The 18,070-nt window shown below is 44.7% G+C and overlaps 2 protein-coding genes and 1 long non-coding RNA gene across 36 annotated transcripts in view; 2 read left to right on the forward strand and 1 right to left on the reverse strand.

The window, feature by feature from the left end:
- C10H12orf56 (chromosome 10 C12orf56 homolog) overlaps positions 1–1,355 on the reverse strand; it is a 112,736-nt gene extending 111,381 nt beyond the window's left edge. For 18 of the 20 annotated variants that reach the window (XM_038549904.1, XM_038549907.1, XM_038549897.1 and 15 more), the window contains exon 1: positions 1,104–1,355. In XM_038549904.1, the coding sequence (XP_038405832.1) occupies positions 1,104–1,355 (252 nt within the window). The remainder of the gene's footprint in view (positions 1–1,103) is intronic. The other 2 variants (XM_038549893.1, XM_038549892.1) reach the window with 2 other exon arrangements.
- The window catches only part of LOC102156006, a 119,104-nt gene extending 114,409 nt beyond the window's left edge, over positions 1–4,695 (forward strand). For 13 of the 14 annotated variants that reach the window (XR_005365338.1, XR_005365337.1, XR_005365339.1 and 10 more), the window contains one exon: positions 2,245–4,695. This is a non-coding gene — a long non-coding RNA (uncharacterized LOC102156006). Of the gene's footprint in view, positions 1–202; positions 690–2,244 lie in introns of those variants that run through there. The other variant, XR_005365341.1, reaches the window with a different exon arrangement.
- A 4,336-nt stretch (positions 4,696–9,031) lies between these two features.
- XPOT (exportin for tRNA) overlaps positions 9,032–18,070 on the forward strand; it is a 41,778-nt gene continuing 32,739 nt past the window's right edge. For both annotated transcript variants that reach the window (XM_038549885.1, XM_038549886.1), the window contains exons 1-3: positions 9,032–9,180; positions 12,356–12,489; positions 17,571–17,653. In XM_038549885.1, coding sequence (XP_038405813.1) covers positions 12,430–12,489; positions 17,571–17,653 — 143 coding nt within the window. In that variant the 5' untranslated portion in view covers positions 9,032–9,180; positions 12,356–12,429. The remainder of the gene's footprint in view (positions 9,181–12,355; positions 12,490–17,570; positions 17,654–18,070) is intronic.

Below are 18,070 nucleotides of genomic sequence, written 5' to 3' on the forward strand. Positions count from 1 at the left end.
CCCCCATGCGGAACTCGATCCCGGGTCCGGGATCATGACCTGAGCCAAAGGCAGGTGCCTAACCGCTGAGCCACCCAGGCGCCCCTTGCTTCCAACTTTTAATCAAAAACAAACAACTCTGCATAGTGATATTAGCCCACAGAGGTATTTTAAGAAGGAAAGAAAGGCATTATTTTCACTAAATTTTATCCTTTTCTTGCAGAAGTGTTGCAAACAATCTATGCTGGTCTTGGCAAAACAGCCCTACAGAGTCTTGCCAACTTCTCCTGTGGGGGATGCAGAGACTGGAGGGGGAGGAGGAGGGGTTGGGTACAAGGCTAGACACCTGTCCCCAGTGGAAAAAAGAGCACACCTGGAGAGTTGTTCAGACAAAGGGAGCCAAGGGGGAAAAATAGTAATTAGAGAGGAGACTGCTTCCAATCTGTTGCTGGTTTATAAGGTAAATGTATTTCTGAAGGACAAGGATACAGTAGCAGCACACTAAAAACCGGGACGAGGAGTATCTGTGCCAGATTGTATCTTCTTGAAGAAGTTCTGAAGCCCAGGTTGGATCAAGTGACCTGCCTGAGATTGCCAGGCTTCCTGAGCTTGTCTCATTCATTCGTTCATTCACTCACTTATTCATATTGAGCCCCTAACCTGCTCTAAGCGCTGCTGATTAAGAAATAAAGAAGGCATAATAGTACTTAGCACATTGCATTGATTTGCATTGGTTTTGGTTTTATGTGTCTCCCAGAGCAGCTTCTAGGAAGGGGCCCCTACTTTTGATCCTCAGCATCTAGACAAGTGGCTGCCACAGGCTAGGTGCTTAATGAACGAAAAAATGACTTTAAAGCATACTCTTGATAGAGGGCTGTGTTCTCAAACCTGTAGCACTCCGGGGGGCGTGGGGGGGCAAGGGGTGAGCGGTACACCTGATGCTCGGAGCGCATCCTGCAGGCCACAGTTGTCCCGGGGCTGCTGGACCTCGGGTAAGTGAGGGAAGCGCGGCAGGCGGGGAGGGGTGCAGGGGGGGAGGGCGGCTCCTCCTCCCCCTCCCGCCTGCGGACGGCTGGAACCGGGACCCCGAAGGCCGTCGTCCCCAGCCCGACCCCGCGCCTCACCAGCTCGATGGCCAGGACGTCCCGCAGCGCCGCGGCTCGCCGGAGGCCCCGGGGCGGGCTCTCCGCCAGGTAGATGAGCCGGTCGCTGAGCACCACGTACTGGAGGCTGAGCCTCTCGGCGTCCGACCCCACCAGGCACCGCTCGCAGGCGCGGACCGCGTCGTAGACCTCGGGCGGCAGGTGCCTCCGCAGGAAGGCGTCCAGGCGGCTGTGCGTGCGCGCGGGGAAGCCCGACCTCGCCGGGCCGGCCATGAGCGGGGCGCGGCGGGGACCCCGGGGAGGGGGGATGGAGGGATGGGGGGATGGGAAGATGGGGGGATGGAGAGATTGGGAGGATAGAGGGATGGGAGGGATAGGGGGATGGAGGATGGGGGGATGAGGAGGTTGGAGGGATGGGGGATGGGGGATAAGGGGATGGGGAGGTGGGGGATGGAGGGATGGGGGATGGGGGCGAGGGGGATGGAGGGATTGGGGCGGTGGGGAGCTGGGGGGATGGAGGGATGGGGGATGGGGAGGTGGAGGGATGGACGGATGGGGAGATGGGAGGAATGGGGGAATGGGGAGGTTGGAGGGATGGGGGATGGAGGGATGGGGGATGGGAAGGTGGGGGATGGGGAGGTGAGGGGATGGAGGGATGGGGAGATGGGAGAGATAGAGGAAAGGGGGATGGGGGAGTGGGGGTGGGGGATGGGATGGGGCAATGGGGGGATGGGTGGGGGATGGGGAGGATGGGGGTGGGTGGGAGTGGGGGATGGGGGTTCCTGGGTCGGGGGATGGAGGGGTCCCTGGAGCCGCCGCCCCCGCCCGTGCCAACCTCAGACAGCGGCGGACCGGCCGGCGCGCTGGTCCCTCGGGGAAATCATCCTCCAGCGGCCGTGGGCTGCCGGGCGGACATTCGGGGGCGCTCCACCCAGGCCACGTACAGAATCCACAATTGCAAGCTGCTTGTCTATTAGAAACGAGATGAGAGTTATTGGTGTATTCTTACATGCGTAGAACAGCCCTAGAATCCTATGAAGACCAATCACACAGTGTATTACATTGCCTGGTAACAGTCCTCTAGTCATTAGTGTAAACGTAAGTCTTTTCTCTCCAGCTAATTGAAAGCGCTCTCTCTCTCTCTCTCTCTCTCTCTCTCAAGGAAATCTTATTGATTTGGCAGGCCCAAACCTAATGGGTGTGCGTGTGTTCCCAAGGCTTAGGACCAAGTCCTGTGGACCGGCAGTTCTCTGTCTGTGTAGGATCAACGAAGGGATGAGGCCTACATCTTGAAAAGCTGAAGACCAGCGGTGGAGGAATACTAATTGTCACCCTTGAAGCTGCAGGACAGTACAAGTATTGCTTCGTTTTTACAGATAAGGAATCACTTATTATAAATGAGATTGAATAGACGAGAAGGGCACACAAAGCAGAAACTTGTCTCTAATAACCATAGATAGCAACTTTCATTATAATTTCAAATTCTAGAAAAGTCATCCTCTCTCCCTGCCCATTCACCCAAAGAAATGGTACCCGTTTGTATTTTTGCTCCAGCTACCCACAACTCAATCAAATTGTATATTCTTTTTTTTTTTAAGATTTTATTTATTTATTCATGAGAGACACAGAGAGAGGCTCCCTACAGGGAGCCTGATGTAGGACTAGATCCCGGGTCTCCAGGATCAGGCTAACTGAGCTACCTGGGCTGCCCCCAAATTGTATATTCTTTTTTTTTTTTTTTTCCAAATTGTATATTCTTTATTGCAGTTCATATTCTCCTTATTTTGCTGTTATCTACTGTATGGTGTAAATAACTTCAAACCTTTCGTGGAAAAAGTATAAAAGATTAAAATACATAAATAGATATTGTAGAGAAAGTCAGTGCAAAAAGAAGCTGGGGAGAAATGTTTGGGTGGCTAAACAAATCTGAGGAACTCAATAGCAGCAAAGGAAAATTATTTCTTTTATCGGAGAGATTGTATTTAGTGACTAAGGAGATAAGTGCCACCTGCTGACAAAATCTTAAAGACCTAGCATTCCAAGTTTCTTAGAATCTGATTAGACATCTGTCTGACTCCTCATAACTTCATAGGTGGATAAGAAGGGAGCCCAGAGGCATGACTGTTTCCTCTAAAATAAAGACTATTCCATACCTAAACTACTCTAAACAGTTTGTTGCCTCAAACCAACCAAAGGTAAAGGCCTTTCACCTTTGCCAAATACCTGCTTCACAAGAGCCGCTCAGAAGCAAGGGACTACATTGGAAATGAAATGTGAAGCCCAGGTAGGGCAAAAAGCCTCACTCCAAGCTGCTGTTTAGTGTCCTTCGGGCTTTTGCTTCATACTCAGGACTAAAATAACTTCACTTGGAGTAGAAAAGACAGTATACCTGACCTATCTGCCAAGAAACCCATCATTTGTAAGCTTTTGGTGACAAGGGCACTAGACTTAATAAACATTAAAATGAAACACATGAAGAAGGGAATTTGACAAAAGGATTGATGGTTAAGGTGACCTCAGTTAACTTTTAAGTTTGTGGCACACAGAAAAGGCAGTGTCATGGTTTCTAGGCACTTAATGGTCTGTATTGTTGCCACAGTAATAACAAAGTTCAGATCTCAGGAAAGGACATTATTAGTGGGGAAAGATCATGGGATTTGGAGTCAGGAGAACTGGATTACAGTGCAAACCCTGTTGCTCACTATTTGTGAGCTTTCTGGAAAGGGTCTTAACCTTTTTGGACTTCAGTTTCATCATCTATAAAATGAAACTTCCGATACTTGCCTGCCCAACCAATAAGTTGGTATGATGATCATGTGCAGTGAATTATGAATTATGAATAGACATGTATTCATGATTTGTATTTTCTTATCTTTTGATAAGCTTTATGTGGATAATTAAATACCTCCAAGATAGGCAATTACTCTTTAACGTCTAAGTCCATCTAAAATTAAGAAGCACTTAGTACAGTTCCTATGCAATCAAGCACTAATAGATGTATCTTGTTAAAACTATCAAAAGTAATGGAACATTATGCACCCAGAACTAATCCCCAAGTCACTCTCCTTAACCAGAACTTTCACCAGAACAGAGTAGCCTTAGGTTGAGGGATAGTCAATACAGCTAGTTTAAAAGGGCAGCACAGCGGTACCTGGGTGGCTCAGTGGTTGAGTATCTGCCTTCGGCTCCAAGTTTGATCCCAGGATCCTGGGATCGAGTCCCATATCAGACTCCCTGCAGGGAGCCTCCTTCTCCCTCTGCCCGCCTATCTCTTGGCCTCTCTCTGTGTGTCTCTCATTAATAAATGCATAATCTTTAAACAAATAAAATAAAAAATAAAAGGGCAGCACAGGACCATAGAGCCAGATGACCTGGGTTCAAATTTCAGTTCTCACATTCAGTAGCTAAATGATCTTGGACAAGTTACTTTAATTTCTTAGGGCCTTAATTTAATCTTTCCATATGTGAAATGGGGTAAAAGTACCAACTCCAAAGAGTTATTGTGAGGATTAACAATATTTCTGGAAAAAAAAAAAAAACAATATTTCTGGAAAAAAAAACAAAAAACAATGTTTCTGAAGTACTTTATGACAGATACCTGGAACCGAGTAAACACTAAGTATTTTAAAAATAAATTGAGTAAGTGTGTGATTTCCTGGTGTATATATATATGGTCATTTGGTTCCGCATATAAAAAAGTAATATCAAATTCTTCTCTGTTGGATGCTAGCCTTTTTAAATTTTAGATTAAAGCTCAAGACAAAAACCTAATCTACATATATACACACAGACAAAAGAAATGGCATTTTTTTAAATTACGTTTTTGTGGATAAGTGATCATGGGTCATAAGAACCTTGTAAGGATTTCAAACCAGAAATATACTTCAATCTAAGGATCCCAAGTGTTCCTATCTCCCAGTTTGAAACTCAAGATGGTATGCATAGAAAGAAACTTGAAATCTGTAGTAGGTAAATAGAACCTGAATTTTTTAAAGATGTCTGATTTAGGAATCTTGGTATTTATTTCTATTCAGTATCAATGAATACTGACCATTTAAATAACCATTAACATTAGCAGTCAGCTGACATGAAGGAGAGATGTCATTGTAATGAACCCTAAGGGACTATATATACAGTCTTTTGGATTAAAAAAAAAAAAAAAACAAAACTTTTTCCTTTACTAAATAATGCTTCCATGCTCTATTCTGCCTCAGGCTTCCTGCTTCACATTCACTTCCTCTAAAAGAAACCAAAGATTGGACTAGGACCAGTAAAGACAGCTTATCTGACCTATTTTCCAACTTCTTTCTCTGCCAGGAAACCCATCTTGGGTCAATGAGCTTTTGGTGACAGTGGCACTGAGCTTAACAAACATCCAGATGAAGCATATGAAGAAGAGAAGTTGACACAGAACTCAGTGGTTAGCAGCTCAGTTATATTATTTTTGATTCAAGTAAATGCATTTCACAAGTATTCACTGAGAAATCACTATCCTATAAACAGAATCAAAATAAGATTTATTTTCAGTCTTCAAGAGTGGACTCATGGGTAAGACAACCACACGAATTTAACACAAAACAAAAACACATTAAAATATATTCATAAAAAAAAATAAAAAAATAAAATATATTCATGACATAAAAGAGGTTGAATAAAAAAAGCAACATCAAAGAAATGATTAAACAAACCTAGTTGAATAAGGGACATAGCATTCAATACATGCTCAAAGAAAAAAAATGCTCAAAGAGTGAATGAAACCATTTTTTTCCTTTTATTAGAGTCAGTTTTGAGTTTTATTCTTAATGTTTTTCTGATTATGAAAATACTACATGATCACTGGGGAGGATTTTTTTTTTTTTGCCTTTTTATTTGTTACTTTTAAAAATTAAATTCCATTAGTTAACATATTGTATATTATTAGTTTCAGGGGTAGACTCCAGTGATGCATATAATATCCAGTGCTCAACACATCACATTGTGGAGGATTTTTTAGTGTCCAAAAATGTACAAGGAAAAAAAAATCATCTGGAATCTCACTACCTAGAGATAACAACCTTCCAGTACATATGAAGTGGGTTTGAATCCCAGCTCTGCTATCTTTTATGTACTTCAGTTTCCTTATCTATAAAATAGGGATAATGATAGTACCTACCTCATAGAATTGTGAGGATTAACATATGAACACTTAAAGCTGTTTCTGGCACATAATAAATGCTCCAGAATGTTGGTAATTAATACATAAAAACATTGCCATGTCCAAGTAAATATGCTCTTTTTTTTTTAAAGATTTTATTTATTTATTCATAGACACAGAGAGAGGCAGAAACACAGGCAGAGGGATAAGCAGGCTCCATGCAGGGAGCCCGACGTGGGACTCGATCCCGGGTCTCCAGGATCACACCCCAGGCTGCAGGCGGCACCAAACCGCTGCGCCACCAGGGCTGCCCCGTAAATATGCTTTAAATTAAAATAACGACAGTGTTATTTATCAACATTTTGATAGCTGGCATTTATGTTAGTCTATGATGAGAAAGCCAGACTATAAGGTGGTCAAATTTCAGGTCCTCTTTAGTTGGATTCCACCAAGTGCTTCTTTGTTTCAAAATAATATGAGCTTTTGAGGAGTCTGGGTGGCTCAGTTGCTTAAGCATCTGCTTTCATGAGCTCAGGGTCCTGGGTTCAAGTCCCACATCAGGCTCTCTGCTCAGTGGGGAGTCTGTTTCTCTGTCTTACTCTCCTTCTGTGTTCTCTCCCTGTCTCAAATAAATGTTTTTAATTTTTATTTTTTTATTATTTTATTTATGTATTTATTCATTCATGAGAGACACAGAGAGAGAGGCAGAGACACACACAGGCAGAGGGAGAAGCAGGCTCCCTGCAGGGAGCCTGAGGTGGGACTCGATCCTGGGACTCCAGGATCACACCCTGGGCCGAAGGCAGATGCTCAACCGCTAAGCCACCCGGGGATCCCCAAATAAAATGTTTTTAAAAGAATAATGTGAGTTTTCAAAATTGAAAGATTTTAGAAATCCTAGATATTTGAACTACCATAAAGGGCCAATGCTCCTAGATAGGCTGTCGATACAAGGTAAATGGAACATACATAGATTGAAGATTTTGGAGCCACTCAGACTAGGATTAACATTGGGTCTCCATAGTTCATAGCTGACCAACACAGGTAATGTAAGAACCAATCCGGGCAATCATCTATTCATTGAGTCGTAATAACTACAGGGCGGCACTGTCCTATGTGCTACAGTCCGGAGATATACTGAAATAGGACAGGAATCCTTGCCTGGCATTTCAAATTTTTTTTTTCCTTAAGATTTTATTTATTTATTCATGAGAGACACAGAGCGAGAGACAGACACAGGGAGAGGGAGAAGCAGGCTCCATGCAGGGAGCCCGATGTGGGACTCGATCCCAGGTCTCCAGGATCAGGCCCTGAGCTGAAGGCAGCGCTAAGCCGCTGAGCCACCCAGGCTGCCCTGGTTATACTAGGTTCAGTCACTAACTGAAGAGAAGAGGTGAAGTCATTTTGTGGAGTACAGCTGAGCAGTAAATAGGAAGCAAACTACCATATGTCTAAGGGCTTCTGGGGTGCAGGGCTACTGCACAGTGGGGTGGGCCAGAGTGGCTGTGTGGCCCTGGCCCTCGACAGTATTTGTGAAAATTGTGCTGCTGGTAAAGTACTGCTAAGACATTTGCAATTTTTGCTAAGAATTATAATAAAGTACGTGCTTCGGGGTAATCTGCTATTTGGGGTCAAGAAACGTTTGATGCTTGAGGTGCCTGGCTGACCCGGTCAGTAGAGCATGCAACGCTTGGTCTCAGGGTCATTAGCCCTGAGACCTCAGCCCCACATTGGGTGTAGAGCTTACTTGAGAGAACTTGAGAGAGACAGAGAGAGAGAGGCAGAGACCCAGGCGGAGGGAGAAGCAGGCTCCCCGCAGGGAGGCCTACGTGGGACTGGATCCTGGGCCTCCAGCGTCATGCCCTGGGCTGAAGGCGGGCGCTCAACCGCTGGGCCACCGGGGCTGCCCCTCGCCTGGCATTTCAAAGTCACAGACGTGATGCAAAAGTGATGGGAAACACCGTGTGAAGCGGGCGGTGCAGCGCCTCGCACGGGGTCGCCGAGCGCATGTCGCTGCTCAGTGGTTACCTTCACTCGATCCTGCCTGTCCTCCGGACTCCCCCTGCCAAGACCCGTTCGTCACTGCGGCCTGCGTGACTGCAACCTAATCCGCAGCGAGGAGTCAACAAAGCAACTAAATCCTGAGCTCCCTGCGTGCAAACGCGTGTCCCCGGCGCAGCGCGCGCGGGAGCCCTCCGAGGTCAGGCCCGCGGTTGCCCGGTTGGCGGGTGGGGCGGGTGGGGCAGCGGGCGGGCCACGAGGTCGCGGCTGCAGGGAGTCCCCCGAGCAGGACGCCCTGGCGACGCTCTCGCCTCTTCACCCAGGACGGCGCGTGCGAAGCCTGCGGGGCGCTAGGCACGCGGGCCCACGGCGGAGCCACGAGCCACCGACCCCGCGCGGCCCGCAGCGCCCCAGCCGGGCCCCGGCCGCGCCGTTCTCGCCGCCCCCCGCGGCCACGCCCCCCGCGAGGCCCGGCGGCGGGGGAGGGGCCGGCGCCCGGCGCCAGGCGCCCCGTCCCGGCATGCACCGCAGGCCCCGCGGGGCGCCCGGAAGCGCCCCCGCCGCCCGTTGCACGCCGGGAGTTGTAGGCGTCCGGCCGGGGTCCGCGGGCCGCGGTCCCCGCTCTCCATGAGGCTGCTGGGGCTGCTGGCCCGCGCGGCGCCGACGCGGGGAGCGCGCTTCGCGCTGACTCAGCGGCGGCGGAGGCGGCGGCGGCGGCGTTAGCCGGGCCCTCGCGCTCTTTCCCTTCCTGGGGCGCCGACCCCGCCCGCCTGCTGGCTCGCCTGCCGGCCGGGCGCCACGCAAGACAAGGCGCCGGGGGACGCGGAGGGGCGCGCGGCCCCGGCAGCTCGGGCTCCGGCCGCGGCGGAGGACGACGGCGACCGGGCCGAGGGCCGCTCTCCGCGCTGCGCTGGCCCGCCCTCGGGAGTGCGGGCGGGGAGGCGGGATGGAGCCGTAGGGAAGGTGACTCGGGGCTCGGGGCTGCGGGGAGCTGGCCGGGCGCGCGGGCCCGGGGGCGGGCGGGGCGGGCCGCGCAGGGGGGCGCAGACCCGGGAGGGGTGCGCGGGCCGCGGAGGGCGGGGGCGGGGCGGGGAGGGGTGCGGGCCGGGCCGGAGACGGGTGCGGGCCCGGGAGCCCCGCCGGGGAGGGGTGCGGGCCGGCGGCCTCGGGCCGCTGCCCCCGACACTGGGCGGACGCGGTGGCGGCGGAGCGCGCCCCGATGCGCCCGCCGTTGCCCGGTGTTTCATCACCCGAGCTGCCACGAGGCTCCCTTTCGGGGAGGGAGGGAGGGAGGGAGGGACGGGGCGAGGGCTGTGGGGTCGGCATCGCCCGTGGCCCCGCAGCGTTTGGCACGAGAGCGGCGCGTCCCGCCGCCTCCCACTGCAGGGACCTCAAACTTGCTCACCCCCAACCCCCCCGCCCCAGGACAAGAAAAAGGGGGGGGAGAAAAGTGTTATTTCTGTGCAGTAATTTGCCAGCACAGACACGCCATTTCTTCTCTTCCCTTCCTCGCCGTTCTGCAGGATTCGACAAGCGTGAGGTTTCCCTGGAACCAGAAGACACGAGCACTTTTTTTTTTTTTTTTGAAAAGTGCTAATTAGTTGTTACTGGGGGGAAGTTACGTTTTACTAAAGCGACTTGTCAGCGTGGTGCTAACAAGACTGGAAAGATTCAGCCTCGGTCTCTGAACAATCTTTAGTAGGTGTGGAGGGATTTCCCCAGATGGCTTGATTTTTTTTTCCTTTTTTTTTTTTTTTCTTTTTTATTTGATGGCAATCAAAGTAGAGCTGGGGCTGTTTTCAGTGTGGTGCTCGCCTTCCCCGGGAACTGGACGAGATGCGTAGGTGAAGGGTTTATCGCATTGTAACAAAGGTCTGAGCCTGCACCTCTGTGCCCCGCCAGCACCTCACCTGTTGGTGCGCGGCCTCTCACCTGGGGACCGGGGACGGGTCACCTTTTTGCACAGGTTGTCACTCACCGGTTGTTTGCACACATGTGGGTGTGCGCCCCTGCATATGGATCATTATGCAAGTTCCCTCTCTATGGGGGATTCTTTATGTGCTGACAACTGTTAACAGGTTTATGTTTCCTTAGATTATTGACTAGACGGGTTGTTTTTTTTTTTTTAAGGCCAGTGCTGTGTTTTTTTGCTTGATTAAAGGAACTCGACCACACTTAAGCAGTTTCCCCTTCATTTCAGGGAATCTTTTAGAGGACCTTTTAATCTGGGATTCACAGAAACCCACATTTTCTTTTTTTGTGTTTACATTTTTTCCAGGGAATCATCAGATCTTCTTGTCGTTTTTTGGCAGGGATAGAGGAGGAGAATCACTGCCTTTTTTTGTGTGTTTTCCCATCTGTTCAAATGCCCATTTATTAATATGAGATGGTAAATCTAGACTGCTCCAAGTAGGTCCCATCCCCCACGAGACTAGCTCTAAATTATGATCTATTAAGGACCCACTGTGTGCCAGACATCCCTTACATACCTTGTCTCATTGAATTACAACTTTATGAGATACACATTCTCTTTTCCAGTTCATAGAAAGGGCTCTGTCTCCCACATTTCCTATTTGTCCATGTGGCCCCAGTTTAAAAACGACTAAATTAGAGTACAAACCCAAAGCCTATGTTCTATGTCCTAAGGGCATAATGACAGATATTTAAGGTATCCCTTTCCCTTTAAGATTATTGAGAGAAAACTAGTAAGCAGGCAGTGACAACATATCAGCACTTAACAAGGGGCGTTTAATCCAGTTTGGGAGAATTGAACAATAGGGGTCAAAGAAGTGTTCTTGAAAGAGGTGACCCCTAAGCTGAATTTTGAAGGACAGGCAGGAGTTAACCAAGTAACAAGAAAAGAGCAGTGAGTGCAAAGATGAAAGTCAGAATACCACTGACCTCGCTGGGTTGTGGTGCCGAGGAGTGAGGAGTCCTTCAAAAGAGTTTGGATCTTAATCCTGAGGGCAGTGGGGAGCTACGCTGCCTTGCTATAGTCTGCAAGTATGATAGAAATCATAAGGGAAAGGGTTGAGCTTTTCTCTCCAAGAGCTCTCAGCATGTAACCTGACTTAGCATTTGTTTCAGGCAGGCCCAGGGGAAGACAGAAAAGCATATTGTAGCTGGGGTCCTCTAACCTGGATCAGATACTGGCCTCACCGTTCCAAAAAGGCTGTGCACCCTCACCCTCTGCCTTTAGTCTCTTGGTTTCTTTAGGCTCTGATTTTCTCTTTGCTGTATGATAATTAACACCAGGGCAGGTAAAAGCCCTACAGCTTTTTGATGGAAGTAGCAGGATGGTCTCCCTACCCCATAGGTATTGGGAGAATGAATTTGATTTTTCACATCATTTAGAATTTGTTCCTTGTTCCCTCATCTATACATTCTGTCAATAACCAAGTTGCCTTTTGGGGCTTAAATCGTGTTCTTTTTTGAGAATGTTAGACCCTATACCATGCAAAAGTACATTCCTTCCAAAGACTAAAAGAATGTTCTTAAATTAGCTCTAGTTAATATTCAATATTAAGTTGTGATTTATCAGTTTTTATAGCTACTATTAAAAGTATTTTTTGAAATACATTTCTAAAATTGTCCAGAGTCTGTTGTTTAAAAGTTAAATGACTGGTTTTTCACTGTTCTACTTCCTCTTTGATTTGACTTATCTTGAAGTACTTTAGGCACTCCCGTAAGGATATTGAACACAAAGATCACTGTTTAGTCAGCCATTCCAAGGTGGTGGTGGTGGTGGTGTTTTACCTAAAGGTTTACGATATTGATAAACGGAAGTAGGTAAATTAGTATAATATCTAGATTTGTCATTTTTTAGTATAGTTGCACGATTGCACTTTTAAGTACCGGGGATAATTACACTGCATAAATTAAATGCTTCTATTTAAAGTAGAAAAGAATTTCTATATTGATGATCTTGAATAAAATTTGTGGAGTATTTAGTAGGTCCATTCTTCTGAGACTTAGGCTCCTTTAGTTGTAATTTTGGGTAGTTTCAAAAGAAGTTCTTTCAACATTTAAACTTACTTGCATAATGTTACCTACCTAGGATATTCTGGATATGCATCAGTTTTGTTTACCAAGTATTGCTTTCTGTCACCTTTTTTTGTGTGTGTGTGTGTGTGTGCAGATGTTTGTGGATTCTTCTGTGGGATCAGAGGGCACACCTATTGTAATCAGAAAACTCCAAGACTAGTGGCAGGGATGGATGAACAGGCTCTTTTAGGGCTAAATCCAAATGCTGATTCAGACTTCAGACAAAGGGTAAGTAAAGTCATTTTAATCATTTCTTTAAAAATCATTACAGATTTACATTAGAGGACTTTACAAACAAAGTACATATGATAAAGGTTTCATTTGAGTAGAAATGAACAGACAGATTTGAGGTACTTGAATATATTCTGAATACAGAAACTATAAGCATTGTGATTTATGTTCTTTTTAGTTGGCTCAACAAAGGTATTAAAATCTCATGTGATTCAAGGCAGCTCTTTATGTCACATCAATCATTATTTCTAATTATTTAAAAGTTACAGTGAGAAGGATTGCTTGAGGAACTTTCCATGGTGGCAGACGTGCATACTTTATCTTTCCATGGCCTGGCTTGGTCTGGACAAGTTATTTAGCCTTCATGTTAGTGGTATTTAGCGTCCTTGTTATTTAGTCCAGGCAGACATGTAAATTAGTAGATATGATATGCCATGTTTTAGGTTACATAAAATGATTAGATGACAAGGAATCCATTATGAGGTGCTAGGATATTTGGGCAAATATAAACAAACATAATGTAGGCTGTACCTGTAATCATGACTACAGGTGAATGACAGAAGAATTTAAAGAATAAGCCTATAATTGAGTTTTTTTAAAGACGTGGGTGTTTTGAAGTATAGGGTAAGTGGAAGGAGAGGCATTTTCTCTTTCTACTTCTCATAGCAAAGGATATTTTTATAAATGAGCTGAGTAAGGGTAACAGTCTCACTAAATATTGTTCGTTTTTGTTGTGCTTTTAAGGAGAATTTAAGAAAAAAAATCTCAAGTAGTTTCTAACATGCTTCCATTCCTCTGCTGTTAAATAAGTAACCAGTCATCTATATAATAAAGGAAAATAACAGGAATTTAGATTTAAATAGTCTAGTTACAAGATAACTAACAAACTAGTTAGGACATCAAAAGACATTTAAAATCCATGTTTTCTGTGTGTAGACAGAGAAGTAGGAGTTTAAGGTACCTACCTTCAAAGCCTTAATTATATAGTCAAAGTATCTATGGTAGGTCATTACCTTGGTAATACTTGTCTGTAACTAAAAGCCCTTTACTATTTGTTTGGTTATTAGATAGCCTTCCTAGTTTTTTTTTCCCCCCACTAATGATCCTTTTTGAAAATCATTTGTTTTTTATTAAATACAACAGATTAAAATGCAACAATTTTTTTTAATTTATTTTTTATTGGTGTTCAATTTACTAACATACAGAATAACCCCCAGTGCCCGTCACCCATTCACTCCCACCCCCCGCCCTCCTCCCCGCAACAATTTTTTAAATGTGCAGTAATTTTGGGCAGCCCCAGTGGCTCAGCAGTTTAGCGCTGCTTTCACCTGGGGTGTGATCCTGGAGACCTGGGATCGAGTCCCACATCGGGCTCCCTGCATGGAGCGTGCTTCTCTCTGTCTCTCATGAATAAATAAATAAAATCTTTATAAAAAAAATGTGCAGTAATTTTCAGGAAAGTAAACCCAATGCATTGTTACAGGTCTTTTTATAAAGCTATGCTTTTTATCAATAAAAATGAGTTCTACCCGTTACAGACCTATGTTAAGCATCCAAATTCAGGCTTGATTTGATACCCATTAAGCCAACCTGAATAACAGAATTAATTAGGATAAAAAAAAAGGAATCTTAAGGAAAGTGAATTCTGATAGTTCTCATGTTGGAAATCAAGAGTAGTGGAACACTAATCCAGTTTGATTGTAAGATAACTGCCAACCCCAATTCTCAGTTGTCCAGCTATAGTTCTATTTTTTTTACAGGAACAGTAGCTGAAGTGACTATTGCCACTTAGAGGCAGTAGAGCATTAGAGAAAAGGTATGAAAGAGAAGAAAAGGCGATAAAAGCTTTGACTTCTTCCTGATTGCCATAAAATTTCACTTAAAAATGCTAGTAAATGGGGTGGCTGGGTGGCTCATTTGATTGAGCATCTGACTCTTGCTTTTGGTTCAGGTCATGATCTCATGGTCATGGGATCAAGCCCCGTATTGGAGCTCTGCAGTCAGCTGAGAGTCTGCTTGAGATTATCTCTCTTCTCTCCATCTGCTCCCTACCTCCTCCCCGCACTTGCTCATGTTCTCTCTCTCTCTCTCTCTCTCTCTCTCTCAATGCATCTTTAAAAATAAAAAATGCTATTAATGCACACATTCAGAGTGTAAAGACTTTAGTTAAAAACTGAAAACTTTTAAGTTATTTTCACTTTTTTAATGGAATCACTGTCTTTGATTAAAACTTGCTATTATTTAAAGAAAATGGTATGTCAGTGATAATTCTAACAACTGAATCACATCCGCCCCGTCTTTTCCTCCCCCCTTTTATGGCAAGGGAGGTATTAGATGGTAATGCAACATACATGATTGACTTCCACCATCTCCTTAAATGAGACCATAAATGTTCCTAAAGGAAACCCTAAGTTTCATGGAGTATTGTTAGACAACTGTATTAGGTTCTTTGCAGCAGCCTAGTTTCTTCTGTTCTTAATTTCGAAAGATAGCCATTTATACTTAAGATAGTATTTGGTTGTTGTCATCTACTTACCTTCATTTACTTGGTTCTCCATCAGTGGGAGCAGCCAGTGAGACCACATAGGAAAACCCATTCCCTCAGTCATACAACTATAATAGAGGTTTTTTCCTTTTCTTTTAAAATCTTCAACCTAAAAGAAAAAATTTTACATTTTCATTGTGTGTGTATAGACGTGTATAACTAAGTATTTTTTATATATGTATATATATACAACTTGAAAACAGTTTATACAAAATACTGGTTATTTTTATTATGAACAGTGCACTCTGATACTGTTTGTCATTCGTTTTTGTTTTTTAAGATTTTATTTATTTATTCATGAGAGACATACAGAGAGAGAGAGAGGCAGAGACACAGGGAGAAGCAGGCTCCATGCAGGGAGCCTGATATGGGACTCGATCCCCGGACTTCAGGATCACACCCTGGGCTGAAGGCAGCACTAAACCGCTGAGCCACCCAGGCCTCCCTGTTTGTCATTTTTTGATTGCTGATAAAGACCTATACAATTGATTTCATCACTACTGGGGTACAAACCATAGTTGTTTTTGTTTTGTTGGGGTTTTTTTATTTTAAGATTTTATTTATTAGAAAGAGAGCACAAGCCAGAAGGAGAGGGAAAGGGAGAAGCAGACTCCCTGATGAGCAAGGAGCATAATGCAGGGCTCGATCCCAGAACGCTGGGATCATGATCTGAGCTGAAGGCAGACACTTAACCAACTGAGCCACCCAGGTGTCCCACAAACTGTAATTTTAAAAAATATTTACTAATTAAAATTAGGTTTTTCTAAGGGACACCTGGGTAGCTCAGTTGGTTAAGTGTCCATCTCTGTTTCGGCTCAGGTGATCTCAGGGTTATGAGACTGAGCCCCACATCAGGCTCTGCTGGGAGTGGAGCCCGCTTGGGATTCCTTCCTCTGTCCCTTCCCACCCACCCTTAAAAGAAAAATTAGGTTCTTCTATTTCTTAACGTTTTTTTCTACATCATTTCAGTTCTTGATCAATACATCAGTTACTTTAAAATTACCTAGCACTATCTTTGTGTAATTTTCTGGACTGAGATACTTTTCACAGGTTGTTAGGGTTACTGTTTGTCCATTGTCATTGATGCCAGCTGCAACATGCTAATGGAAAAGAGTGACAGAAGTCATTCCCATTTCCCCAACATTCTGATAAAGAGCACATGGACTTGATGCTTCATCCTTTCTAGACTATACTTACTCTTATAACAAAGCCATGAATTCATGAACAGAGAAATGAGAACCATTTCCTAAAGCTTTTCAATTATTTCTGGTTTTCCAAAATTCATATCATGCATTTGGACTCTAATTTTGATTTTTTGTTTTTTACTTCTTTTTAACATTTTATTTTTATATTTATTTTTTGTTTTGTTTTATTTACTTTTAATTAAAAATTTTTAAAAGATTTTCTTTATCAGAGAGAGGACGAGCTGGAGAGTGCACATGAGTCGGGGGGGCGGGCGGCGATGGGGGAGACTGGAGAAGGAGAAGCAGACCCTCTGCTGAGCAGAGAGCCAGTCATGGGTCTCTATCCCAGGACCCTGGAATTATAACCTGAGCCACCCAGGTGCCCCTTAATTAATTTTTTAAAGTTGGCTTCAGGGTCACCTGGGTGGCTCAGTGGTTGAGCGTCTGCCTTTGGCTTAGGTTGTGATCCTGGGGTCCTGGGATCGAGTCCCACACTGGGCTCCCCACATGGAGCCTGCTTCTCGCTCTGCCTGTGTCTCTGCCTCTCTCTGTCTCTCATGAATAAATACAATCTTAAAAAAAAAAAAGGTAGGCTCCACGCCCAATGTAGAGCCGAACGTGAGGTTTGAACTCACAACCCTGAGATCAAGACCTAAGCTGAAATCAAGAGTTGGATGCTTCACTGAGCCAGGCACCCCTGTTTTTTTTAAATATTTTTTTTTAATTTTTAAGTAATTTCTACACTCAGCATGGAGCTCGAACTCACAACCCAGAGGTCAAGAGTCACATGCTCCACTGACTGAGCCAGCCAGGTGTCCCTAAAGATTTTATTTTTAAGTAATCTCTACACCCATCATGGAGTTTGAATTCACATCCCTGAGATCAAGAGTCACACACTCTACCTACTGAGATAGCCAGGCACCCCATGGACACTAATTTTGTTAACTACCTCTTTCATAACATATTTACAACTATATAGGAAAAATGCCGTTTATGTATCGTTTTATAATTGCATATACCTCGGTAGCATAGTACTTGACAAAATACTTCAGTAGTTTTTGTCTTCATTCTCATAATAACCCGTGAGGTCTGCACGGCATTTTTGTGTTGTCTCCTTTGCTGTAAGGAAACAGGTTTGAATATCTAACTGAGACAATTTGTTTTTTACTTAACTTTTTTCTGGGAATGATCACTAGTTGCACTTACTCAGAAGCCAGAATTCAATGTTTTAGCTATTTTTCTTCAGATTGACTGATTAGTATTGGTTTGCTACTCCTAGAACATTTTAATATCAGTAGGGCATTGAGATTGACTGTTCCAAATGCATTTTTGGCTTTGCAATCTTACAGGCCCTGGCCTATTTTGAGCAGTTAAAGATTTCCCCAGATGCCTGGCAAGTGTGTGCAGAAGCTCTAGCCCAGAGGACATACAGGTAATTAAAACAAAATTTACATGGCTTACAGGAATTTAAATTTCTGTGAGACCTGTATTTGGAAAGTGTTTTCATAAAGCCATTTTATGACTTATGAAAACCATTCAGGGTAGAAATGGGAAAAATATAAACTAGAAATTTGGCCATTCTGGGATTGATTTTTCAGTAAAACTATACTTTGCCTTATGTTGGGTACCTGACAGCAGATCTCAGGTAGAATCTTCTTATGATGGCAAGTGATAGTTGGTTTTCTAAAAAGTTGGCAAAGGAGGAAATCATGAACTGTACAAATCTTAAGTTTTTATTTTAATTTAAAGTATAAAAACATTCATTTGCCAGTTTTTTAATATTGGACCAATATTGGAATATTGGACCTGCATTCACTTCATCCTTCTTAACATTGATCACACTCATAAT

This window comes from Canis lupus, chromosome 10 (genome assembly GCF_011100685.1).
Source record: "Canis lupus familiaris isolate Mischka breed German Shepherd chromosome 10, alternate assembly UU_Cfam_GSD_1.0, whole genome shotgun sequence".
NCBI lineage: Eukaryota > Metazoa > Chordata > Mammalia > Carnivora > Canidae > Canis > Canis lupus.